General features: G+C 47.7%; 1 protein-coding gene across 1 annotated transcript in view; it reads left to right on the forward strand.

Moving 5' to 3' along the window:
* The window catches only part of ARID1A (AT-rich interaction domain 1A), a 1,380,737-nt gene that overhangs the window by 1,116,756 nt on the left and 236,942 nt on the right, over positions 1 to 27,039 (forward strand). The window contains exons 15-17 of the mRNA XM_069622865.1: positions 262 to 406; positions 552 to 674; positions 786 to 918. Coding sequence (XP_069478966.1) covers positions 262 to 406; positions 552 to 674; positions 786 to 918 — 401 coding nt within the window. The remainder of the gene's footprint in view (positions 1 to 261; positions 407 to 551; positions 675 to 785; positions 919 to 27,039) is intronic.

Below are 27,039 nucleotides of genomic sequence, written 5' to 3' on the forward strand. Positions count from 1 at the left end.
GCTCGCTAGTCAACTTTCATTTTCTTCTTTTGTAAAGCAATCTGCTTCAAAATGGTCTGCTCATTGTTCTTGTCCTTTTGTACAGCGTTTCGAGCACATTCCTAGAAATCTTGGAAAATACAACTATAAACTGTATATACACACATTGCTGGAACTAATTGGATGAGACATTGCGGTTTCTGTGCAGTCTGTCTCAGAATTTAATATGGCAGTGTGTGTAATGAATTAGTTCTCCAATATGATCTTATTACTATACTCCAGGAGCTGACCCATATATGGCCTCATCACAAGTCCCCAACAGTGGAATAGGAGACCCCTATAATCGTGCTTCAGGACCTGGCATGGGGAACATGAGCATCACCCAACGACAGCACTACCCATATGGAGTCCCTTACGACCGGGTCAGGTGAGTAAAATGTGTTTGGCTTGGGATGTGTTCTGTGGTAGGTGTTCCTTCTTTCAAACTAAAAACATTTCTAGCTCATAAATGCTTGACACCATGCCTGATTTAAAAAAAAAAAGATGATTTTAAAAATAAAATATTTGTTTAGGGCCGAACCTGCATTGGGGCCAGATGGCAGCATGGCAACTGGAACACAGCAGGCCAACATAATGCCCTCAAACCCAGAAGCTGGGATGTACTCTCCTAACCGGTATCCACAGCAGCAGCAGCGGTAAGAGCAGGCAGGATAGCTAGCCTTCTAGTACTAAACCTTCCTCTTTCTGCATGAACCAAGCCCGGGTTCTATTACGATGTTTATCTGTTTTCTTGTCTTTACATGCAGACTTGACTCGTATGGCAATCAGTTTCCCACACAGGGTACTCCCTCTAGCAGCCCATTCCCCGGTCAGCAGCCTGCCATGTACCAGCAGCAACAGCAGCAACAACAGCAACAGCAACAACAGCAGCAGCAGCAGGTGAGCAGCAAGGAATTTAGGTGGTCTTTACTCGTTTTCTTGCTCTGTTTGCCCAGAATACATCTCATTATAGTTTATACAGTGCGTGTGTGTAATTGCTTCATTTGTGGTATTTCCCTTATATAGTTTTTCTGTAATCTGTTTTCCAGCAAAGGATCATCCCCAGAATCGTTATTTCTTTACTAATCACTGGACCGGACCCAGAATATTTGTTTTTTTAAAAGAAATGTATCAGAACAGTATGAACAAATGCCCCTACTTTTGTTTATTAAACTAGAATAAAGAGAATTTCTATGGCAGTGAGTACCATTGAAATGTTACAGGTTCCGACATTTTTCTGGAGTCTGTCAATGGTCTTTGTCTCCCCCACATTGCTTGGCAACCAGGGACCCATATTCAGTTGTCTTTTTTTCTAGCTCTGAGAGGGTCTGAGACAGTAAATTAGTGTTTCTATACTTTTCTTTTGTTTCAGGCAGATTCTTTTTACCTCCTTTTTTTCAATGTCTTATTTTTTTCAGTTGCATGTTCATTAAAATAAGTCGTATACATTTTGCTTTCAAACTCTCCCCAGATAATATGCAGAGGCCTTTTGGTAGCCTAACCTCAACACTTTTGGCATGTAGGCATTCCAGTAGAATGAACCCCAGGGCTCTTTGAGACAATGGGTAATGGTTTTGGCAGGCTCCATGAACAAGGGTTCTGACTGTGCTGAGGTGGTTGCTGGGGATGAACACCCCGGCGACAAGGACGCACACAGACCCCATAGGCCTAAGCACACAACCCACGGCTCTTCTTCGTCCAGGACGAAGGATCCACCAGCGCCGAAGGGGACGCAGGGCACTCCGGCGTCGACCTCAGACCGCAAGGGTCTCAAGCCCCACCCGCAAACGCAGCCGCGACCAGCGATTGGGCTTTTATCTAATACGGGCGCTACCCCAAAAACATCCGACGTAGCGCTCCATAGAGCGGCCGTCGAAAAACAACGCGCAACGCCGACTCCAGAACCCTCGACTGACGAACTCGTCGTCGAGAGTCTGGCGAGAATTGTTTCCGAGGACAAACGTAAGCGGACGACGAAACAGACGTCGAATACCGCACCCAAGGATATAGAAATGCTGAAAAAGCACAAGAGTAGCCAGGAACTGCCCCATCCATCTAAAGGCACTTCTGAACGACCGGAGGGCTTTTCTGAGGGCGACGGAAACCTTTCGTCGACGTTGTGGGAGCGTTCGAAGCGGTTTGAAGCCGAAAACACTGATTTCCCCCCTCTAGACTATTCAGGGGTTCCCCATGAGACCCTGGAAAGACTCCATTCTTGTATGGAAAAGATGGAGAGGTTTTTGGGTAGCCAAAACCCACCCACACCTAAAAGACCAAGAGAATGGACCCAGGATGACCCTAGGGTCAAGATTCCTAGGCCGTTTACCCCTTCTACAGATGCATATGACCTCACTGAAGAGGAGCAATACCTCCAGGAAGATGAGGAGTGTTTAGGTGGAGAGGAAGAACCTGAGGAGGAGAGGTTTGAGGAAGACCCTTACACTAGCGCAGGAGCTTTTGAAGAAGATACAGCTACCTCACAGCCCTGGCACTCCCCATCAGTGCAGCCTTGGCAATCCCCATCAGTGCACTCAGACCCTGATGTCTTTCATCCTTCTCCTCCCAAGGACTCACCTATTGGGAACACCTCCCCCATAGATGACCAGCCTTCACTTAATGCACTATTGCGTAAGGCAGCAGCGCATTTTGAAATAGACACAGGGGAGACCCTTCCGGACATAGACTTTGTAGAAAAGGTTATTAAAGAAAAAGCCCCGGTCAGCCAGTCCATTCCGCTCCTGGCTTCTATAAAGAGAAGAATAACTCCTTCCCTTTCCAATCCGGCCTTAGTCAGAGGGGTCAACCCTCGGATAGAAAAGCTCTTCAGCCCTTCGTCTTCTGACCCTTTGTACATCAGGGGACATTCTATCCCGGACTCTCTTGTAGTGACTAACACAAGAAAGAGAGCAGGGGTACCGCTATCTACTAGTGAGGCACCACCTGACAAAGAGGGCAAGAAGCTCTATGCACTTGGGAAGAGAATCACGACATCCGCCGCCTTCTCAACCAGGATCGCGAATAACAATTCCCTACTAGCTAGCTACGCAGATGCACAGTGGAGCAAGCTGCGCAGCGAAGCAGAGGACGCACCAGAACCCCTGCGTTCACGCCTGTTGGCTACTATATCAGAGGGAACTCTTGTAAACCAGGGCATCGTAAAGAACTCCTTAGATGCCGCAGAGACAGCTGGCCGCTCCCTGGTTCAGGGAATACTTCTCAAACGCCATGTCTGGCTGCGCAAATCGGGATTTAAGCCAGAAACCCAGGCTTCCCTAATAAATAAGCCCATAGAGCAAACACATCTGTTTGGGAAAGCAGTTGATGAGGCCCTAGAACATGCGAAGAAGGAGTTTGATACCATCAAGACTCTTGACCAAATTTCTAGGCCACCTAACAGACGCAGCTATGGCAATAGACGCTCCTTTCGTGGCCAACGCCAGCAGCAAAGCCAACAACAATTTTACTCTGCTACCAACTGGCCCTCTAACCAAAGCACCCAGTTCAGTCAAAGAGGCCAACGTCGTGGCAAAGGAAGAGGGCGCGGCTCCAGTCCAAAAGGCCCCACGCCCAATACCAACAAATGACCCAAAGATTCGGGTCCCCTCCCATGCATCACCGGTCGGGGGCCGGCTAACATTGTTCCTTTCAGCATGGGAGGGAATAACGTCAGACCGCTGGGTATTATCCACCATAGCCCACGGATACTGCATCGAATTCAACGGTTCCCCGAAATACAGACCCCCACGGAACCGACGCATGACACCGGAACACCTCACTATTCTTCAAGAAGTAGAAGAGCTACTGAAAAAAGAAGCTATAGAGGCTGTCCCCCTATCTCAGGTAACAGAAGGTATTTATTCAGTGTACTTCCTTGTACCCAAAAAGGACTTAACCATGCGCCCTGTATTAGATCTGCGCCCAGCGAACAACTTTGTCAAACCCCAAAGGTTTCGTATGGTGACCTTGCAGGAAGTAATCCCACTGTTATCACAGGGGGATTACATGACAACCCTAGACATGAAAGATGCATACTTTCATATTTTAATGTTGCCAGCGCACAGAAAATACCTCAGGTTCAAGATAGAGAACAAACACTATCAGTTCAGAGTACTACCCTTCGGGATAGCATCTGCACCAAGGGTATTTACGAAAGTACTGGCAGTGGCAGCGGCCCACCTGCGCAGATTATCCATCCCGGTTTATCCGTACCTCGACGACTGGCTCATAACAGGGGATTCTTACGAAACATGCTTCTCCAATACCCAAAGGACCGTAGACCCTTTGTCCCAACTGGGCTTCTCCATCAACGAAAAGAAGTCCAGCTTAGACCCCAGCCAAATCAAACAATTCCTAGGGGCTCTAATTCGAACAAAGGACGGCCTCGTCTTCCCCTCCAACGAGAGGGTCCAAAACATGCTGTTTCAGATCCCCCCAGTATGTGGCAGGTCGAGAGGTGACGGTACGCAAAGCAATGCGCTTGCTAGGGATGATGGCGTCATGTATTTATTTGGTACCTCACGCGCGCCTGCGCATGTGCCCAATGCAAGAGTGGCTCTACAGCCAGTGGTGTCAGGCCAGCGGACAATGGGACGATCTGGTGGTAGTCTCGCAGGCCTTGGTTCTCTCGCTACATTGGTGGACAAAGGAAAACCTGTTATTAGGGAAAACTTTTGCCACACCCGCAGTGGAAGCCACTCTAACCACAGACGCATCCCTTACAGGATGTGGGGCTCACCTATCCCATCAGACTGCTCACGGAGTGTGGACTCCGAGCTTAGCATCCAAGCATATAAACCTGCTGGAACTATTAGCAGTGTTCAAAGCACTGAAAGCCTTTCAGGAACACTTACAAGGAAAGACAGTGATGGTCCTCACAGACAGCACCACAGCCATGCACTATCTCAACAAGCAAGGGGGCACTCACTCTCCAGGACTGTCCAAGCTGTCCCAGAATATATGGAAGTGGGCTCTCAAACACATGTTCCTACTATCACAACATGTACCAGGGGAACTCAATCTGCTAGCAGACAAACTCAGCAGAGACTTCCCCCTACCCAAAGAGTACGAATGGCAATTACACGAAAACATCGTCTTAGACGTCTTCACGCAATGGGGTTTCCCGGAAATAGACCTGTTCGCAACCCTGGAGAACTCACAATGCTAAAGTTACGCCTCCAGGTACCCCCAGAACCAGTCCAAGGGGAACGGTCTGTTGATTCAATGGTCAGGGAAATTTGTTTACGCCTTTCCCCCGACTCCCCTCCTCAACAAAGTGGTGCACAAGATGCACCAAGAGCAGGTTACCATGATACTAGTAGCCCCAATGTGGGCCCGGCAGCCATGGTTCGCTCACTTGATGGAGATGTCCCTATCTCCCCCAATGAAACTTCCCTGCCCGTACAACATGCTGTCACAAGACACGGGCAGGACACTGCATCCATGCCCTCAGACCATGAACTTAGCAGCCTGGCTCCTGAGATCATAGAATTTGGACATTTTCATCTCCCTCAGAGATGTATGGACATCCTCAGGGAAGCCAGAAAACCTAATACTCGCCACTGCTATTCTAGCAAGTGGAAAAGATTTGTCATCTGGTGTAGAAGTAAGAACATCAACCCGGTTGACTGCTCTGCCACTAACATTATTCTGTACTTGACCCATTTACTGGATTCAGGTCTAGTGTTTAATTCCATTAAAGTCCACCTAGCGGCACTTTCTGCATACACCACTTCCCAACTTAGTGTTGTGGTGGAAGATACCAGTTATCAAAGCCTTTATGGAAGGGGTAAAAAGAATACACCCCCCCGATAGCTAACCCAGCTCCCGGATGGGACTTAAACGTGGTACTTTCTAGACTCATGGGCACTCCTTTCGAACCCATGCACAAGGCAACTCTTAAATACCTCACTCTTAAGACTGCTTTCCTAATAGCTATCACATCCATTAGGAGAGTAAGTGAACTACAGGCTCTTTCTGTACTAGACCCCTTCGTATCAGTTCACAAAGATAAGGTGGTTCTTCGCACACACCCAAGGTTTGCACCAAAATTCATCTCAAAATTTCATGTAAACCAATCTATAGAACTACCAACGTTCTTTCAAAACCCTTCCAGCTTGGGAGAAAAAAGTCTGCATACACTAGATGTACGCAGAGCTGTCATGTTCTACATGGAAAGAACCAGATCACTGAGAAAGACTAATCAGTTCTTTGTCTCGGTGGCAGCAGGAAGAGAAGGAGATGCAGTCTCTAAGTCCACTATATCTAGATGGATTGTACAATGCATCACTCTCTGTTACACTCTTGCTAAGAGAGAACTACCCTTCAAGCCAAGAGCACATTCCACTCGAGGCACTGGGGCTTCCATAGCATTCATTGCAAATGTTCCCCTTGAGTCCATCTGCAAAGCGGCTACCTGGAGTTCTGTGCACACCTTTACAAAACACTACTGTCTAGATGCACACTCTAGATCTGACTCCCAGGTGGGACAGGCAGTATTAAGACATCTTTTCTCTACTGTTCCTTATAACCCACCGCCAACTCCGGGTACTGCTCGCTAGTCTATGCACAGCATGTGATTCTAAGCAGATTAACAAACATCAGAAGACAATGCATTACTTACCGTAAAAGCATTTCTGATGGTTGTATCTGCTTAGATTCACATGCGCCCGCCCTTCCTCCCCGCTCGGATGGAAGGAACATAGACATCCTCTACTATATTTCTCTTTTCTGTACTCACTCACGTCTAGAAGGCTCCCTCAGGGCAGAAAAATACAAACAGAGGGACCTCGACGCATGAGGTATTGTGGGTACAACGCACGTCACTATAGGGATAGTGTTACAGACACGCCTTGTCGACGTCCCCTTTTCGACTACGAAAAACAAAATGCAATACTCCGCAGTGACCACTGGATGTCGGACCTATGCACAGCATGTGAATCTAAGCAGATACAACCATCAGAAATGCTTTTACGGTAAGTAATGCATTGTCATATATGTACGTGTAGTGTGTGTTTGTATGTATATATATATATGTATATATATATATATATATATATATATGCAAAGCCGGGAAAAAATGTCCAGTTCTCCCAGGGAGGGATGGCACTCGCGGCAACACACAACGCTGGTGTCAGTTACTTCCTCGAATCAAAAACCAATGCAGTGTAGGGTTAAGTTCATTATCCAGTTTTATTAGGCATCTGCCAGATTTAAAAGTGCACGGTACAACGCATTTCGCCGCCTACTCGCAGCTTGTTCACGTACAAGTGAAACCCACAACCAACTGTGTTAATATAGGTTTACAAACAATTAACCAGTCTCTATGGTTCTTTGTGCCATTTGTCCTTTGTCGCTTTCTAGTACCGGCTATATATATAGCTTCAATGAATGGAGAGAAAAACACGGCGGCCATTTTGTAAGTGGCAAATTTGCCATGTAAAATGGATGTGTTATATCCTAAACCATGTTAACAAGATGTTTATTTCTGGCAAGTATAACCCGAGTGGGTCAACTCTTTTGTAAATCTGCCAGGGTTACAACCAATATCCCTTTCAAAAATGCACATTAATCAAGAAATTATTAATTCTTAGTAGAAAACATATAATCCTAAAATTCTTCATTTTTCATTTTTGCTTTGACTTTTACTTGCACAGTGCACATGCCTGAAAAATTCGATTGACAGGCTATGATTCGATATAAATGTTTGCAGCTGATTGAATATAAGCAGAATATTAAAGTGCTAAGTGCTCAAAAGTGTCATGTGCTAAAGTGCATCTATTGCTATATAAAGCAACAAGAATAAAGTGCTAATGCATAAAGTGCCTAATTTGGCTAAAACCAATTTCTGCTATTAAGTCTGCAAACATAAATATTTAAAATAAACCACTCAGTACAAAAGCGATAAAACCAATAAAAATATGTGCACCATTATAGTACAATAGGATTTAGAACAATTATGCAATGTAGGGGAAATAACTATGTTTAAAAGTTAACCTCTCGATTCAACCTTTTGACTGGACAACCATAAATTGGAGAACTGGCAATAAGAACCATCTAGGTGAATAAAATTTAACAATATAACACAACACAAATTTAAAAAGATGTTTTTGTTGACGAAGACTTCATATAGAGAGCTTAGCACTTGTCAATACACCAAAAAATAAGCTACATCGGTCCTGTGGCTCTAGGTTCCCAAGTAGGTATATAACTCTTCATCTAGATTGTGTCCTTTGGGTTTTTTGGATTCAAAGTCTAGAATATATTTGGTTTCTTTTTTCCGCAGATCAAGTTCTCTATTGCCTCCCCGTGGGTTGGCTTTTATATGATATAGGCCAAGGAAACCTAGACAGTCCAGTTTGCCCTTATGAACATCTTTGAAGTGGACAGCCATAGGATAGGAGGGGTCTGAGTTTTTTATGGCTCGCATGTGTTGTAAAATTCTCAGCTTCAATTTGCCGATAGTGCTTCCAATGTACCAAAGGTTACATGGGCATAAGAGTCCATAGACCACAAACTCCGTATTACATGTAATGTGATTTTGAAATTCAATTAGTTGTCTCGTAACTGGATGCGTGTAGTTTGTTCTGTTTAGGGCATACTTGCAGGCTTTGCATTTAGTGCATTTGTAAAATCCTGTTGGATTTGCATTTAGCCAAGAACTGTTCGATATTTTCTCCACGGGGGGCAGGAAACTGCTGACTAATGAGTCTTTAATTGATGCAGATTTTCTGAAAGTGATATTAATGCGATCTTTAAGGATGGTAGAAAGTACTTCATCAGATTGCAAAATATGCCAATGTTGATGAAAGATTTGGCGAATCATATTGGCATGAGTTCCAAACGTCAAAATTAGCTTCGTTTCGTCATCCTGTTTCTTTCTCAGGAGTACAATTGGAAGAGAGCAAGGTATTTCTGTTAAAATTACGAGCTTTCAAATAGGCTCTCTCCAAAACTGATTTTGGATACCGCTGTTTGGCGAAATTTGCAGCAGTGAATCGACACTCCTGATCGAATTTTTCTATTGTGTTGCAATTGCGTCGTATTCTGACGAATTCGCCATAGGGAATACTCCACTTTAAAGACACCGGATGGTTGCTGGTTGCGAAAAGAGGCATATTGGAACTTGTCGGTTTCCGATGCAATTCAGTTATAACTTCCTTCTGATTCGTTTTCACTAACACATCCAAAAAGACCAACTGGTCTCGACTATGGATTTCTGTAAATTTCAGATTGATGTTATTCGTATTCAATATTTTGACGAAGTCCAGCCAATCACTCTCATCTCCATTCCAAAGGATGAAGAGATCATCAATAAACCTAAGCCACAGTACCACTTGATTTGTGTATTTGGTGTTACATTCAGTCGATACTAAAAACTTCTCCCACCATCCCATGGTTAAGTTTGCATAGGATGGTGCAAAGCTCGTACCCATAGCAGTTCCTATGATTTGGTTGTAAAATTCATTATTAAACAAAAAGACGTTGTTGGTGAGGCACATCTCTATCATTTCAATTATCATTTCACCATGTGAAAGATAGTTGAGAGATCGTGTTTAAAAAATATTTACAAGCCATTTTGCCGTTCTCATGCTGTATAGAAGTGTGTAATGAGACATCTAATGTGACAAACATGTAAATTTCTTCCCATGCTATTCCTTCGATCTTACTGAGGAAGTCTTTCGTGTCTCGTAAATATGACGGTAAAGTGAATACGAGGGGAAGAAGAGTCTGATCCACATATTTAGAGAGGTTTTCTAATGAAGCTCCATTCAGGGTAACAATGGGACGGCCTGGAGGATTGGTAGGATGTTTGTGGATCTTGGGGAGAAAGTAGATGGTTGGAATGCTGGAGAATTTATTGTACAGGAAACTGCAATAGTCTTCATCCAGAAGGCCCAAATCGGACCATTTATTTAGAAGACACTCCACCTTAAGTTTTATTCCTTCTGTCGGATTTCCTTCAAGTTTTTCATAACTGGTATCCAATAATTGTCTTTCAGCTTCTCTGATATAATCCACTCTGTTTTGTATTACAATATTAGTACCTTTATTAGAGGCTTTAATAACAATACTGCTGATTTCTTGTATTTCTTTCAGGATTTGTCTTTCTTTGGCGGAAAAATTGGGTTTAGCTTTAGTTGTTTTGAATCGTGCTTTTTGAAGATCGTGAATCACCAAATCTTGAAAAGCTTCTAGTTTACCACCAGGTTGAAATAGTGGATTAAAACGTGATTTAACCTTCAATTTGCTTTTCATGGGCCCGTCTGTCTCTATATTCAACATTTCTTAAGAGATATCTGACATGGCCTCTTCGTCATTATTTGTTGATTCCAGTTCTGCCTAATCAAGTAAAGCATCAAGATCCTCTATACAAATAGCTGTTTTTCCTTGAAGGACTTGTTTAGGCTTGCTTTTCGGAGGATTCAAAATAAAGAATTTCTTTAATCTGATTTTCCACATGTATTTATAAAAGTCAATCCTAGTTTCAGCATAGTCGTATGAAAAAGTTGGACAGAAGTTAAATCCATACTGTAAAACTTTAATTTGATCCATATTAAGGGAATAACTCGACAGATTTATGATACTGTTATCAGTGTTAGTACTGTTCTTCATTTCTGGTTTTTCTGACCAGAGCGTGTTCTTGAATTCCCATCTGGCCCGGCGCTGCTTGTTCCTTTGTCCCCTCCTTGTTTTCCTTTTCCACCTCGTCCTAGCGATTTTCCCCGACCTTTGCCTGGAAATTTCTTTGAGTTGCTGCGGCCATCTAGTCCTAGCATTCTCATCTCCTCTAAAAAATTGTTTTTTTTGGAACATTCTCCTTTTCGTTTTCACTGATGGAGGTTTCAGATTCGGATGTTGTAGCTATCTCGCTAGATGAAGGGGCTATACTTTCATTGCTGCGATTATTTTTACTTGATAGATTTTTCCTTAAATGGTCGAATCTACGGGCAAAGGTATACACTCTACCCTTTTCATAATCGTCTTTGTCTCGAAGAAATTTTCATTGTTTGCATTGTTTGATTTCTTCTTCAAAAGTCTTGCGATTCGCTTCCATATTGCCTCTCCATTTTTTGCCCTCTTCACTCACTGGTAACTGGGATAGCTGCTCATTAATTTCTTCCATTTGAGATAGGGTTTTTTCTCTATCTTTACATGCATATTTTATCAAGATATTCAGAAATTGTCCTGAACATCCATTGGTAGAGTTCCCCCACTCTCTGAGCATTTCCGGATCTTGATCCTCAAAAGATGGTGAGATTAGAATTCTAAGACCACGTGGGATTCTGCCAACATTCAAGTAATTTTGGAGGGAATGTTCCTCCCACCGTTTGCTTACTTCTTTTTTCTCCAATTTGTCCAATGTTTTAAGTAGGCTAATTTCATTTTTATCCACAATGCTGTTCTCAGCTGTGTTGGAAACCGGTGCATTAACTTGTAAGGTCTCACAAAATAAAGTCTGGGCCTGTTCACGACGTGCCTTTTCTCTGTCGGACTGTGATGCCATAATTTGCAGTAATATACTGGAATAAACTGCTTTGGTGAGTGCAAGTCCAATTGTTAGTTGGGTTTACTAGAGGAATGAATTTGTTGAATTCAGGCGTTTATTGTGTATTGCCAAATACACATTGCTTGGAAGTGTAAATCTCTTGCAGACACATATACGGACGTGGATACAGGGATGGACGGGGAGCCAGAAGAGAGTCTTACCGCAGTTTCAGGATTCGCGTCTATCCTCCGATATACGCGGGAACCTCCGCTGCTGCAGACGACCTCAAACAGCTACACACGCTCTGTCCCGCATTCAGCTGTGCGACGTCTGGGTCTGGAGCTTTATAAAGGAAGTCCGTAAAGAGACTTGATACTCCCTTCGCATCAAAATTGGGAGCGGTGCACATCCAGCGCTTGCCTCAGGGCGCGACGTCCATTTGCAAAGCCGGGAAAAAGAATTTCCAGTTCTCCCAGGGAGGGATGGCACTCGCGGCAACACAAAACGCTGGTGTCAGTATATATATTTCTGATGTTTGTTAATCTGCTTAGAATCACATGCTGTGCATAGGTCCGACATCCAGTGGTCACTGCGGAGTATTGCATTTTGTTTTTCGTAGTCGAAAAGGGACGTCCACAAGGCGTGTCTGAAATACTATCCCTATAGTGACGTGCGTTGTACCCACAATCCCTCACGCGTCGAGGTCCCTCAGATTGTTTTTTTCCGCCCAGCTACTGGTCGCCTTTACGCAGAGCTCCTCGAGAGACATTGCAGATTTCTTCTCCTCTACCTTTGGTCGTTTTCCTACTTAATATATAACACATCGATCCCTCCCTCGACGCAGTTGTGAAGCTGTCTCCGCCGAGCAAGATCTTCGACGGAGGGGACGAGCGGAGGAGATCCTTCGGCGTTGCCGAACACGTGGCCTGGCCTCGCCGGCCAAATACAGTAGGGAGAGTGGGGTCGTGGGACATCTCTGGTTCTTTTCTGAGAATGCCTTTCCTTTTCCCCTTCCTTTCCCTTGGGGTCGTTATCACGATTTATTGCCTCGGCTATGGAGAGGACACCCTTTAGGTTTTGCCCGCTTTGCAAGGGCAAGTTTACTTGGAAGGACAAGCATTCACGGTGTAACCGCTGCTTGCCCCTCGATCACAAAGAGGAGGGTTGCACGGCTTGTCGGCTTCTTAAGCCAAAGACTCTAAAAGACCGTAGGGTCAAGAGGTGGGCGGCCTACGCTATGTCGAAGGCCGATTCTTCACCCGCCGCTGCTACCACCGACAGTGACAAGGAACGTGATAACACGACCTCTGCTACGGAAGTCGTAGACCCCTCTAAAGAGCGCTCGCGCTCTTCGTCGTCTGTCCCCGGCCCCGACGGGCTCGGCTCACGCCCTGCTTATGGGGATGAACACCCCGGCGACACTGACGCACATGATACCACACATAAGCACACAACCCATGGCTCTTCTTCGTCGAAGACGAAGAAAGCATCAGCGCCCAAGGAGACGCAGGTTCCACCGGCGGCCTCCACGGACCGTTCAGGTTCGAAGCCCCTCTCGCAGCCGCGACTGGGCTTTCGGCAAATAAGGGCGCCGCCCCCAAGCGATCGGCCGGAGCGCACCAGCAGAGAGCGCACGCCGCCGTAGAACGATCGACACCCGTAACGTCGAAACCACAGCCCAAAGCTGACAAACGAATCGCAGAGAGCTTGGCGAGGATCGTTGTAGCCGCCCAGAAGCGTACGCCGAAAGACACGTCGAGCGCTACGCAAAGGTCGAAAGACACGCCGAAAAAGCCCGAAGAAAGACAGGGACTACCCCCTTCAGTCGGGGGGACCCCCAGCACACCGGAAGGCTTTTCGGAAGGCGACGGGACACTTTCCTCGACGTTATGGGAGAGGTCGAGCCGTTTTCAGCTAGATGACACTAATTTTCCCCCGCTAGACCGCTCAGGGGTACCCCATGAAACCATGGAAAAGATCCATCTCTGCATGGAGAGAATGGAGAGGTTTATGAAGACCCAGAACCCTCCTACTCCCAAGAGAACAAGAGAAGGGCCTCGGGAGGACCCCAGGGCCAGATTCCCGAGACTATTCAATCCCCAGCAGGACACAGCCTCAGATTTCCATAATGTGTATGACCTCACTGGTGAGGAACAATACTTGGAGGATGAATTTGTGGACGATGAAGAGGGACAGAACCAGGAGGAAGGTCTGGAAGACAGCCCAGACATGGTAGGAGAAGGCTTCGGAGAAAATCCAGAAGGACGACCTTCTCATCCCTGGCAATCCCCATCACTATATTCGGACACTGATGTCCTGAACCTTAATCCTCCTGACAATTCACCTGTTAGAAACACGTCTCCCATTGACGATCAGCCCGCATTCAATGCCCTGTTGCGCAGAGCAGCAGCACATTTCGAACTGGACACTGGGGAGATCTCTCCTGAAATAGACTTTGTGGAAAGAGTAATTAAGGAGAAACCCCCGGTCAGCCAGACCATTCCCCTCCTCGCTTCAGTGAAGAGAAGAATCATCCCTTCGCTATCCACACCCGCACTAATCGGAGGAGTTAATCCAAGAATTGAAAAACTTTTCACTCCTTCACCCTCAGACCCGATGTACATCAGGGGACATTCCATTCCGGATTCCCTAGTAGTAACTAATACAAGGAAGAGGGCAGGGGTGCCGCTGTCCACAAGCTAGGCACCACCTGACAAGGAGGGCAAGAGGTTATATGCCCTTGCAAAGAGAGTCACATCCTCGGCTGCCTTTTCGGCAAGAATTGCGAACAACAATTCTTTGCTAGCTAGCTACGCAGACGCGCAGTGGGCCAAACTGCGCAAAGACGCAGAAGAAGCGCCGGAACCTCTACGTACACGCCTGCTATCAACTATTGGCGAAGGAACCCAGGTCAACCAGAGTTTTGTAAAGAACTCTCTGGATGCTGCAGAGACAGCAGGACGTTCCCTAGTTCAGGGAATACTCCTAAAACGCCATGTATGCCTGCACAACTCAGGGTTCAAACCGGAGACACAGGCGTCTTTAATAAATAAACCTGTTGAAGACTCAAACCTCTTCGGGAAAGCGGTGGATGAGGCTCTGGAGATAGCTAAAAGAGTTCGATACTATCAAAACTCTTGACCAGATCTCTAAGCCCACTACCAGACGCGGCTATGGCAACAAACGCTTTTTTCGTGGCCAACGCTAACAGCAGAATCAGCAGCAACACTACCCTGCCACCAATTATCAGACCAATAGTGGGCAGTACAGCCAAAGAGGCCAGCGCCGTGGCAAAGGGAAAGGTCGGGGGTCCACCCCCAGAGGCCCCCAATAACACCAAGTGACTCGAAGATTCGCGTCCCCTCCCATGCAACACCGGTCGGGGGCCGGATAACATCCTTTCTTCCAGCATGGGAGGGAATAACGTCAGACCGCTGGGTACTTTCCACCGTAGCCCACGGATACTGCATCGAATTCAACGGTTCCCCAACATACAGACCCCCGAGGGGACGACGCATGACACCGGGACACCTTGCCATCCTTCTCCAAGAAGTACAACTACTGCTGGAAAAAGGAGCCATAGAGGTCGTGCCTCTATCTCAGGTAACGGAAGGTATTTATTCAGTGTATTCCTTGTACCCAAAAAGGATCTAACCATGCGCCCTGTATTAGATCTGCGCCCAGCGAACAAGTTTATCAAACCCCAGAAGTTTCGTATGGTGACCTTACAGGAAGTGATCCCACTGCTATAACAGGGAGATTACATGACAACATTGGACATGAAAGATGCATACTTTCATATTTTAATGTTGCCAGCGCACAGAAGATACCTCAGGTTCATGATAGAGGGCAAACACTACCAGTTCAGAGTGCTACCCTTCGGCATAGCATCGGCACCAAGGGTATTCACGAAGGTACTGGCAGTGGCAGCGGCCCACCTGCGCAGGTTGTCCATCCCAGTTTACCCTTACCTCGACGACTGGCTCATAACAGGGGATTCTTACGAAACCTGCTTCTCCAATACCCAAAAGACTGTAGACCTTTTGTTCCAGTTGGGCTTCTCCATCAACAAAAAGAAGTCCAGCCTAGACCCCAGTCAAATCAAACAATTCCTAGGGGCTCTAATTCAAACAAAGGACGGCCTCGTCTTCCCCTCCAACGAGAGGGTCCAAAACATGCTGTTTCAGATCCCTCAATATGTGACCGGTTGAGAGGTGACGGTACGCAAAGCAATGCGCTTGCTAGGCATGATGGCGTTGTGTATTTATTTGGTACCTCACGCGCGCCTGCGCCCTATGCAAGAGTGGCTCAACAGCCAGCGGTGTCAGGCCAGCGGACTATGGGACGATCTAGTGGTGGTCTCGCAGGCCTTGGTTCTCTTGCTATGGTGGTGGACAAAGGAAAACCTGGAAAGAGGGAAACCCTTTGCCACACCCGCGGCGGAAGCCACTCTAACCTCAGACGCATCCCTCACAGGATGGGGGGCTCACCTATCCCATCAGACTGCTCACGGAGTGTGGACTCCGAACGTAGCATCCAAACACATAAATCTACTGGAGCTACTGGCTGTGTTCAAGGCGCTAAAAGACTTCCAGGAACACCTACAAGGCAAGACTGTGTTGGTCCTTACAGACAGCACCACAGCCATGTACTACATCAACAAGCAGGGGGGCACCCACTCTCCAGGACTGTCCAAACAGGCCCAAAATATATGGAAGTGGGCTCTCAAACAAAACATGTTCCTACTGTCACAACATGTACCAGGGGAACTCAATCTGCTGGCAGACAAACTCAGCAGAGACTACCCCCTGCCCGAAGAGTACGAATGGCAATTGCACGAAGACATCGTCTTAGACGTCTTCACGCAATGGGGGTTCCCGGAAATAGACCTGTTCGCAACTCTGGAGAACTCACAATGCCAAAGTTACGCCTCCAGGTACCCCCAGAACCAGTCCAAGGGGAACGGTCTGTCGATTCAATGGTCAGGGAAATTTGTTTACGCCTTTCCCCCGACTCCCCTTCTCAACAAAGTGGTGCACAAGATTCACCAGGAGCAGGTTACCATGATACTAGTGGCCCCAATGTGGGCCCGGCAGCCATGGTTCGCTCACTTGATGGAGATGTCCCTATCTCCCCCAGTGAAACTTCCCTGCCCGTACAACATGCTGTCACAGGACAAGGGCAGGACACTGCATCCATGCCCTCAGACCATGAACTTAGCAGCCTGGCTCCTGAGATCATAGAATTTGGACATTTACAACTCCCGCAGAGATGTATGGATATCCTCAGGGAAGCCAGAAAACCTAATACTCGCCACTGCTATTCTAGCAAGTGGAAAAGATTTGTCATCTGGTGTAGAGGTAAGAGCATCAACCCGGTTGACCCACTAACATTGTTCTGTACTTGACCCATTTACTGGATTCAGGTCTAGTCTTCAATTCCATTAAAGTCCACCTAGCGGCACTTTCTGCATACACCACTTCCCAACTCAGTGTTGTGGTGGAAGATACCAGTTATCAAGGCCTTCATGGAGGGGGTAAAGAGAATACACCCTCCGATAGCTAACCCAGCTCCCTGATGGGACTTAAATGTGGTACTTTCTAGACTCATGGGCCCTCCTTTCGAACCCATGCACAAGGCAACTCTTAAAGACCTCACTCTTAAGACTGCTTTCCTAATAGCTATCACCTCCATTAGGAGAGTAAGTGAACAACAGGCTCTTTCTATACTAGACCCCTTCATAACAGTTCACAAGGATAAGGTGGTTCTACGCACACACCCAAGGTTTGCACCAAAATTCATCTCGAAATTTCATGTAAACCAGTCAATAGAACTACCAACGTTCTTTCAAAACCCTTCCAGCTTGGGAGAAAAAAGTCTGCATACACTAGATGTACGCAGAGCTGTCATGTTCTACATGGAAAGAACCAGACCACTGAGAAAGACTAATCAGTTCTTTGTCTCTGTGGCAGCAGGAAGAGAAGGAGGTGCAGTTTCAAAGTCCACTATATCTAGATGGATTGTTCAATGCATCACTCTCTGTTTCTCTCTTGCTAAGAGGGAACTACCCTTCAAGCCAAGAGCACATTCCACTCGAGGCACTGGGGCTTCCATAGCGTTCATTGCAAATGTTCCCCTTGAGTCCATCTGCAAAGCGGCTACCTGGAGTTCTGTGCACACCTTTACAAAACACTACTGTCTAGATGCACACTCTAGATCTGACTCACAGGTGGGACAGGCAGTATTAAGACATCTTTTCTCTACTGTTCCTTCTCATAACCCACCGCCAACTCTGGGTACCGCTCGCTAGTCTATGCACAGCATGTGATTCTAAGCAGATTAACAAACATCAGTAGACAATGCATTACTTACCGTAAAAGCATTTCTGATGGTTGTATCTGCTTAGATTCACATGCGCCCACCCTTCCTCCCCGCTCGGATGGAAGGAACATAGACATCCTTTTCTAGATTTCTCTTTTCTGTACTCACTCACGTCTAGAAGGCTCCCTCAGGGCAGAAAAATACAAACAGAGGGACCTCAACGCGTGAGGGATTGTGGGTACAACGCACGTCACTATAGGGATAGTGTTACAGACACGCCTTGTCGACGTCCCCTTTTTCGACTACGAAAAACAAAATGCAATACTCCGCAGTGACCACTGGATGTCGGACCTATGCACAGCATGTGAATCTAAGCAGATACAACCATCAGAAATGCTTTTACGGTAAGTAATGCATTGATATATATATTTCTGAGGCTTGTGGAATCTGCTTAGATCACATGCTGTGCATAGGCCGACATCTAGTGGAAGCTGCGGAGTATTCCAGTTTGTTTTTCGAAAGTCGAAAATGGGCGTCGACACAGGCGTGCCAGTAATACTATCCCTAGTGTGACGTCCACTGTACCCAAGATCCCTCACGCGTGTAGGATCCTCAGATTGTTTTTTTCCGCCATACTGGTCGGAAGCATCTTGCGGAGTTCCCTGGCCTTAGCCATACTTTTGCTGTTATTATAATTATAATTCTTATTCATTCCCTTCCCCACCCCAACGTCGACCCTCAACCTCGACGACGGCTGGAGAAGTCATCGACCGTCGACTGCTGCACAACGGATCTGGGCCTCAGAAGGCCGCTGGCCTCGGCCCGGGCCTAGTAGGCCGCTGGCCTCAGCCCTTACAAGTAGGGAGAGTGGGGGGTGGTACATACTCTTCACTCTTGATATATAGTTACATTTTATATATTCCTACACTTAGCAGCCCGCTGCCTTAAGGTGCGTATGGAGGGTACCCCTTTTCAATTCTGCCCCAAGTGCAATCGCAAATACCCTTGGGTCGACAGGCACGCCACGTGCAATCTCTGCTTGCCGAGGGATCACCCCGAAGCGAACTGCAGAGCGTGTAGTAGGTTTAAACCTAAGACACTTAAGGACCGTTCGACAAAGCGTTGGGCCCACCACGCCAGGCAGGAGGCCATGGCAGCGGAGGGCGCCTTCAGCGATGGCAGCGACGCCGTACTTTCGGACGGCGAGGGCATTATGGCGTCGAAAGACAGCCAGCGAGCGCAGGTCCCCGACCTCGGAAGGTCGTCCGGCAGGGCGGCTATGGGGAAGACCCCCGGCGACGCAAGCGCTACACACCTAACACACACTAAACACACTAAGACCAACCGGACCTCGACGACGTCGACTTCCCGGAAAGAGGCACAAAAAGAACGGTCCGACTCGGTGTCCTCTGGGCGCTCTCGATCGAGATCACCTCACGACGCAAGGCAATCATCCACTCTTGCCAAGAGTGCCTCGCTACACACATTAACGGAAGTTCGATCGTCGGGAGACGAAGACGACTTCCACCCCCAGGCCGCGCTCCAAGATACCGAGACCGCGGTTAACACCAGTGAGGCCCCACGCCCGAAGCACACAGATACCTCTCCAGACCCTCGGCGCCAGGCGTCGAAAGTATCTGGGGCCTCCAAGGGACAGGGAAAACATTTTTCCACGCACGGGGAGGGGGGGAAACAGCGGAAAGCACAGCCTTCCACTCCTGTAAAGCCATCCTCTCACCCTAGGCAGACAAGCAAACACAAGTCTACCCTTGAAAAGTCCCATAAATCATCACCTACTAAAGTAATACCCTGTTCCAGGGAATGGTCCAGTGAAGACATAGACAGGGTTATGTCTAGGATGTCTTCCTTGGCTGATTTTTATGATAAGAACCCAGTCGAAAGACCTGAACCCTTCGAGGTTCAGCCTTACTCCACTCCATATTCTACTCCACTCCCCAGTTACCAGGGACAAGTTTTCCCTGAAGAGGACCAGGAGTTTGAAATTATGGAAGAACAAACCGGGACAGATTACTATGCAGAGGATGAGGACCTGGAGGAGGGAGAAGATGAGCAGGAAATTTACAGAGTAGATTCCCCAGTACAAAGCGAAGCCCCAGTTACCGACTCTCCAGTTGATAACCAGCCCCTCCTTAACGAGGTTCTCGCTCGAGCAGCGGAACATTTCCACATCGACACCCACGGTGTACAGGAGGAAAGGGACTTCGCGGAGGAGTTTGTAGGAGAGAGGAGACCGGTCGCTCAGACCATCCCTATCCTCAAATCCATCCAACGAAGAATAGATCCTTCCCTGGTGAATCCTAACCTCACCAGAGCTGTCAACCCCAGAATTGAAAAGATTTTCCGGGCAGCCCAGTCTGACCCTCTGTATATAAGGGGACATCTTAAACCAGATTCCCTAGTGGTTACCAACACTAGAAAAAGGGCTGGCACGCCCTTATCTTCATCAGAAGCTCCTCCCGACAAGGAGAGCAAAAAACTTTACGGGTTTGGCAGGAAGGTAGCCTCAACGTCCGCCTACCAAGCAAGGATTGCGAATTCCACCACCCTGTTGGCTAGTTACAATTGCCATCAATGGGAAGAAGTCGCGGCGCTCATTGCCTCTGCTCCAGAACCGTTAAAGGGCCAGCTGGCTCGGATCTCGGCAGAGGGGAGAGCCGTGTCTGGTTGCATTTTAAAAGCAACTTTCGACGCCGCTGACAACGCAGGGAGATTGATAGCAGAAGGTACTGTTATCAAGAGACATGCGTGGTTACGGCAGTCGGGATTCAAGACAGAAACCCAGGCTTCTTTAATAGACAAGCCAGTGGAACCCGACCTATTGTTTGGGAAAGCGGTCGAAGACGCACTTAAAAATGCCAAAGATGAATGAGACTCTCAAATCCCTTGGCCAGCTTACCAACAAACCCCCTAACCAGAGGGGGAACAGTAATTTTCGTCGCCCACGCGGCCAAAATTCACAAAGAGGCAACTATGCCCAGGGACAGGGTACACAATGGAATAACAACCAGCAGTCTACCCAGAGTTACGGCAGGGGTAACAAGAGAGGTCGTGGAAGAGGCAGAGGCAGCCCCAACAAGGGAGGTGGCACGCCTCCACCAAAACAGTGACGCTCAGTTCAGGGTCCCTTGTCACGCAACCCCAGTAGGGGGACGCATTTCCACCTTCACCCAGGCTTGGGAAGGGATCACCTCAGACAGATGGGTGCTGTCAACAGTATCCGCAGGATATTGTATAGAACTACTGCAGCGTCCCCGGAACCATCCTCCACGACAAAGAGTGCACTCCCTAGAGCATCAAAGGATCCTTCTCGAGGAGATCGCCATTCTGCTAGAAAAGGACGCGATAGAACTCGTCCCAGGACACCAGGTAAACAAGGGTATCTATTCAACTTACTTCCTTGTGCCAAAGAAAGATTTGACAATGCGCCCAGTATTGGACTTACGGCCTGCCAACAAGTATGTCAAGCCCCAAAAATTCCGTATGACCACGCTACAAGAGGTAATCCCCCTCCTAAAAAAGGGGGATTACATGGCAACCTTGGATATGAAAGATGCTTATTTTCATATTTCCATGCTCCCAGCGCACAGAAAGTACTTGCGCTTCAAGGTGGACAGTCGCCACTACCAATTCAAGGTACTGCCCTTCGGGATAGCTTCAGCACCAAGGGTATTCACCAAGGTACTGGCGGTGGGGGCTGCACACCTACGCAGGGAGGCAATCCCGGTGTACCCTTATCTGGACGACTGGCTCATAACGGGGGAAACCCCAGGAATTTGCAGGTCAAACATTCAGAGGACTATCGACCTCCTCCACGAATTAGGCTTCTCTATCAACGAGAAAAAGTCAAGTCTGGTGCCAAGCACCTCAAAACAGTTTCTAGGAGCTATCCTAGATACTCAGAAAGGATTGACCTTCCCTTCGGAAGAGAGAATTCGGAATATACTTCTGCAAATTCCGCATTATCAGTCAGGTCAACAGATAACAGTACGCAAAGCTATGCGGTTACTGGGCATGATGGCGTCATGCATTTACCTGGTCCCCCACGCGCGTCTGCGCATGCGTCCCATGCAGCAATGGTTGGCGAAACAGTGGTCTCAGGCAAGTGGTCATTGGGACGATCTAGTGGTCGTTTCGCCAACACTCGTACAGAGCCTACACTGGTGGACAAGAGAGAATCTCGCAAAGGGGAAACCCTTTTACGATCCCGAAGTACAAGCCGTGGTGACTACAGATGCATGCCTGACTGGGTGGGGAGCTCACCATCTCCACCACACAGCTCAGGGTCTCTGGTCTCACTCAGTAGCCAAGAACCACATCAATCTGCTAGAGCTTCTGGCAGTATTCCGAGCGCTAAAGGCGTTCGAGCCCCATCTACTGAACTTGTCGGTGCAGATCAGGACGGACAGCACGACAGCCATGTTCTATCTGAACAAGCAAGGGGGGACTCGTTCGCCAAATCTGTCCAAGCTTGCCCAGAAAATATGGATATGGGCACTCAGACGGAACATCTTCCTGTCATCACAACATGTTCCAGGGGAGCTCAATTCCCTAGCGGATGCTCTAAGCAGAGACTCCCTCCCAGAAGAACACGAATGGGTCCTTCACAGAGACGTAGTAGAAGATCTCTTCTCTCAGTGGGGTTTCCCCACCATAGACCTATTCGCCACAAGCAAAAACAAACAATGCCCAGGATTTGCATCCAGGTTCCCCCAGCCGGACTCCCAAGGGAATGCCCTGTGGATGAACTGGTCAGGGATGTTTGCGTACGCTTTTCCACCAACTCCTCTCATCAGGAAGGTGGTGTACAAGATGAACAAGGAATCGATGACGCTCATCCTAGTTGCTCCCATGTGGGCGAGACAACCATGGTTTCCACACCTACGCAGGATGGCGGTGTGCGAGCCCATCAGACTCCCAGCCTGGTACAACCTACTGTCCCAGCAACAGGGTCAAACAGTGCATCAGGAACCCAACTCGATGAACCTAGCAGCATGGCTCCTGAAGTCATAGAGTTTGGACATCTCAAATTACCACAGAGGTGTATGGACATTCTAAAGGAGTCCAGGAAACCAAATACAAGGCACTGTTACTTTGATAAGTGGAAAAGATTTGTTATCTGGTGCCAGAATAAACAAATCAACCCGGTTGATTGCACTCCTTCCAACGTTGTGACATACATGCTCCACCTGCTGGATGCAGGGTTGGTTTTTAACTCGCTGAAAGTACACCTGGCAGCCCTCTCGGCTTACACCACATCCCATAACAAGGTCTCGTGGTGGAAAGTACCAGTGGTTAAAGCCTTCATGGAAGGAGTAAAGAGACTTCACCCTCCTATTTCGAACCCACCGCCAGGATGGGACCTCAACGTGGTGCTAGCTAAGCTCATGGGACCCCCATTCGAACCCATGCATAAAAGTAGTCTCAAACACCTGACTTATAAAACGGCCTTCTTAGTAGCCATTACCTCCATAAGAAGGGTCAGTGAAATTCAGGCTCTGTCAGTGCAGGATCCTTTCTTTACTATCCACAAGGACAAACTGGTTTTACGCACACACCCTAGGTTCTCACCTAAATTCATATCCAAGTTCCATGTAAACCAGTCCATCGAGCTTCCGGCTTTCTTCCAAAACCCGCAAAGCTCGGCTGAGGTGAAACTACACACCCTAGATGTGCGTAGGGCGGTCCTATACTATGTAAATAAAACCAGACCGCTAAGGAAAACAGATCAACTGTTTGTCTCCGTAGCTACAGGCAGAGAGGGGGATCGCGTCTCTAAGGGCGCTATCTCAAAGTGGATTATCAACTGTATACAGCTGTGTTACTCTCTTTCTGAAAAGACTCTGCCTTTTACGCCAAGGGCCCACTCTACTAGAGGCATTGGTGCCACTCTGGCTTTCATTGCAAATGTTCCCCTCGACACCATTTGCAAAGCAGCTACTTGGAGCTCTATTCACACTTTTACTCAGCATTACTGCATTGACACTCATTCCAAGACAGATACACAAGTGGGACAAGCGGTTCTAAGACACCTGTTTGCTCATGACCCTTCTCACATCCCACCTCCTTCTTCTGGTACTGCTCGCTAATCTATGCACAGCATGTGATCTAAGCAGATTCCACAAGCCTCAGAAGGGATACATTACTCACCGTAATCGTATTTCTGATGCTTGTATATGCTTAGATTCACATGCGACCCACCCTTCCTCCCCTCCGAGAGAAGGCGCATGATTACTTGTAGTCTTACCTTTCTGTCTATCTGCTTGGATTATCTGTACTCACGCTACTCCTCATGCTTCCTCATGTCAGAAAAAATACAATCTGAGGATCCTACACGCGTGAGGGATCTTGGGTACAGTGGACGTCACATTAGGGATAGTATTACTGGCATGCCTGTGTCGACGCCCATTTTCGACTTTCGAAAAACAAACTGTAATACTCCGCAGCTTCCACTTTCCACTAGATGTCGGCCTATGCACAGCATGTGAATCTAAGCAGATACAAGCATCAGAAATACGATTACGGTGAGTAATGTATCATATATATATATATATATATATATATATATATATATATATATATATATATATATATATATATATATATATTCTGATGTTTGTTAATCTGCTTAGAATCACATGCTGTGCATAGGTCCGACATCCAGTGGTCACTGCGGAGTATTGCATTTTGTTTTTCGTAGTCGAAAAGGGGACGTCGACAAGGCGTGTCTGTAACACTATCCCTATAGTGACGTGCGTTGTACCCACAATCCCTCACGCGTCGAGGTCCCTCAGATTGTTTTTTTCCGCCCAGTTTCTGGTCGCCTTTCGCGGAGCTCCTAGAGAGACATTGCTATACTTACCACGGACCTCGGTCCTTTTGTCATAACTTAATATACTGGTAACGATCCCTCCCCCTCGACGTTAGCTGTGAAGCTGTTTCTCCGCCGAACTATTTTCGACGGAGAGGAAGAGCGGAGGAGATCCTTCGGCGCTGCCGAACACGTGGCCTGGCCTCGACGGCCAACTTACAGTAGGGAGAGTGGGGGTTAGAACTTTGTCTCTTCTCTTTGAGAATGTCTTTCTTTCTCCCTTTTCTTTCCCTTGGGGTTGTTATCGCCAGCTATTATTGCCTCAGCTATGGAGAGGACACCATTTAAGTTTTGCCCACGCTGCAGGGGCAAATATACTTGGAAAGATAAGCACAAGCTCTGTAATCGTTGCTTACCCCTCGATCACATAGAGAACAGCTGCGCAGCCTGCAAGCTCTTAAAACCCAGGACTCTTAAAGAACGTAGGGTTAAGAGGTGGGCAGACTACGCGATGTCGAAGTCAGTTTCCTCACCCGCTGCCGCTGTTACTGAAAGTGACGAGGAGTGCGATAACTCGACGTCCGTTACGGAAGTCATGAACCCCCAGAAGGAGCGCTCACGCTCCTCGTCGTCCGTCCCCGGCCCCGACGGGCTCGGCTCACGCCCTGCTTATGGGGATGAACACCCCGGCGACAAGGACGCACACAAACCCCATAAGGCTAAACACACTACCCACGGCTCTTCTTCGTCGAGAACGAAGGATCCATCAGCGCCGAAGGGGACGCAGGGCACTCCGGCGTCTACCGCAGACCGTAAAGGTCACAAGCCCCACCCGCAAACGCAGCCGCGACCAGCGATTGGGCTTCCATCTAACACGGGCGCTACCCCAAAAACATCCGACGCAACGCTCCATAGAGCGACCGTCGAGGTACAACGCGCAACGCACACAACGTCGACACCAAAGCCCTCGACGGACAAAATCGTGGCCGAGAGCCTAGCGAGAATTGTCGCCGAAGACGAACGTACGCGGACGACGAAACAAACGTCGAATACCGCGTCGAAAAAACACAAAAGTAGCCAGGAACTGCCCCTTTCTCCAAAGGACGCTTCCGAACTACCTGAAGGCTTTTCAGAAGGAGACGGGAACCTCTCGTCGACGCTGTGGGAGCGTTCGAAACGATTCGAAGGCGAAAACACTAATTTTCCCCCTCTAGACTATTCAGGGGTACCCCATGAGACCCTTGAAAGACTCCATTCTTGCATGGAGAAAATGGAAAGGTTTCTAGGAAACCAAAACCCACCCACTCACAAAAGACAAAGAGAATGGCCACAGGATGACCCTAGAGTCAAGATTCCTAGGCTGGTTGACCTCACTGAGGAGGAGCAATACCTCCAAGAAGATGAGGAGTGTTTGGGTGGAGAAGAAGAGGTAGAACTTGAGGAAGAGGGATTCGAAGAAGATCCTTACACCACTCCTACAGGGTTTGAAGAGGATACAGCTACCTCGCAGCCCTGGCATTCACCGTCAGTGCAGCCTTGGCAATCCCCATCAGTACATTCAGACCCTGATGCCTTTCTCCCTTCTCCTCTCAAGGATTCACACGGGAACTCCTCTCCCATAGATGACCAACCTTCCCTCAATGCACTATTGCGCAAGGCAGCAGCGCATTTTGAGATTGATACAGGGGAAACTCTTCCAGACATCGACTTTGTAGAAAAAGTCATCAAAGAAAAAGCCCCTGTTAGCCAATCTATTCCTCTCCTGGCTTCTATTAAAAGAAGAATTTCTCCTTCCCTTACTAACCCAGCTCTAGTAAGAGGGGTCAACCCTAGAATAGAAAAGCTCTTCAGCCCTTCATCCTCTGACCCTTTATACATCAGAGGACACTCTATTCCAGACTCCCTTGTGGTTACCAACACAAGAAAAAGAGCAGGGGTGCCACTATCCACTAGTGAAGCACCTCCAGACAAAGAAGGCAAAAAACTCTACGCACTGGGGAAGAGAATCACGACCTCCGCCGCCTTCTCCACTAGAATTGCTAATAACAACTCACTTTTAGCTAGCTACGCAGATGCACAGTGGAACAAGCTGCGCAGCGAAGCAGAGGAAGCACCTGAACCTCTGCGTTCTCGCCTGCTAGCTATAATATCAGAGGGCACACTGGTAAACCAGGGCATCGTTAAAAACTCCCTAGATGCCGCTGAGACGGCTGGCCGCTCCCTAGTTCAGGGAATACTTCTCAAGCGCCACGTTTGGCTACGCAATTCAGGTTTTAAGCCCGAAACCCAAGCCTCCCTCATAAATAAACCCATTGAACAGACGCATCTGTTTGGGAAAGCAGTAGATGAGGCCCTAGAACATGCTAAAAAAGAGTTTGATACCATC

This window comes from Ambystoma mexicanum, chromosome 11, assembly GCF_040938575.1.
Source record: "Ambystoma mexicanum isolate Mex_15411 chromosome 11, UKY_AmexF1_1, whole genome shotgun sequence".
In the NCBI taxonomy this organism is placed as follows: domain Eukaryota; kingdom Metazoa; phylum Chordata; class Amphibia; order Caudata; family Ambystomatidae; genus Ambystoma; species Ambystoma mexicanum.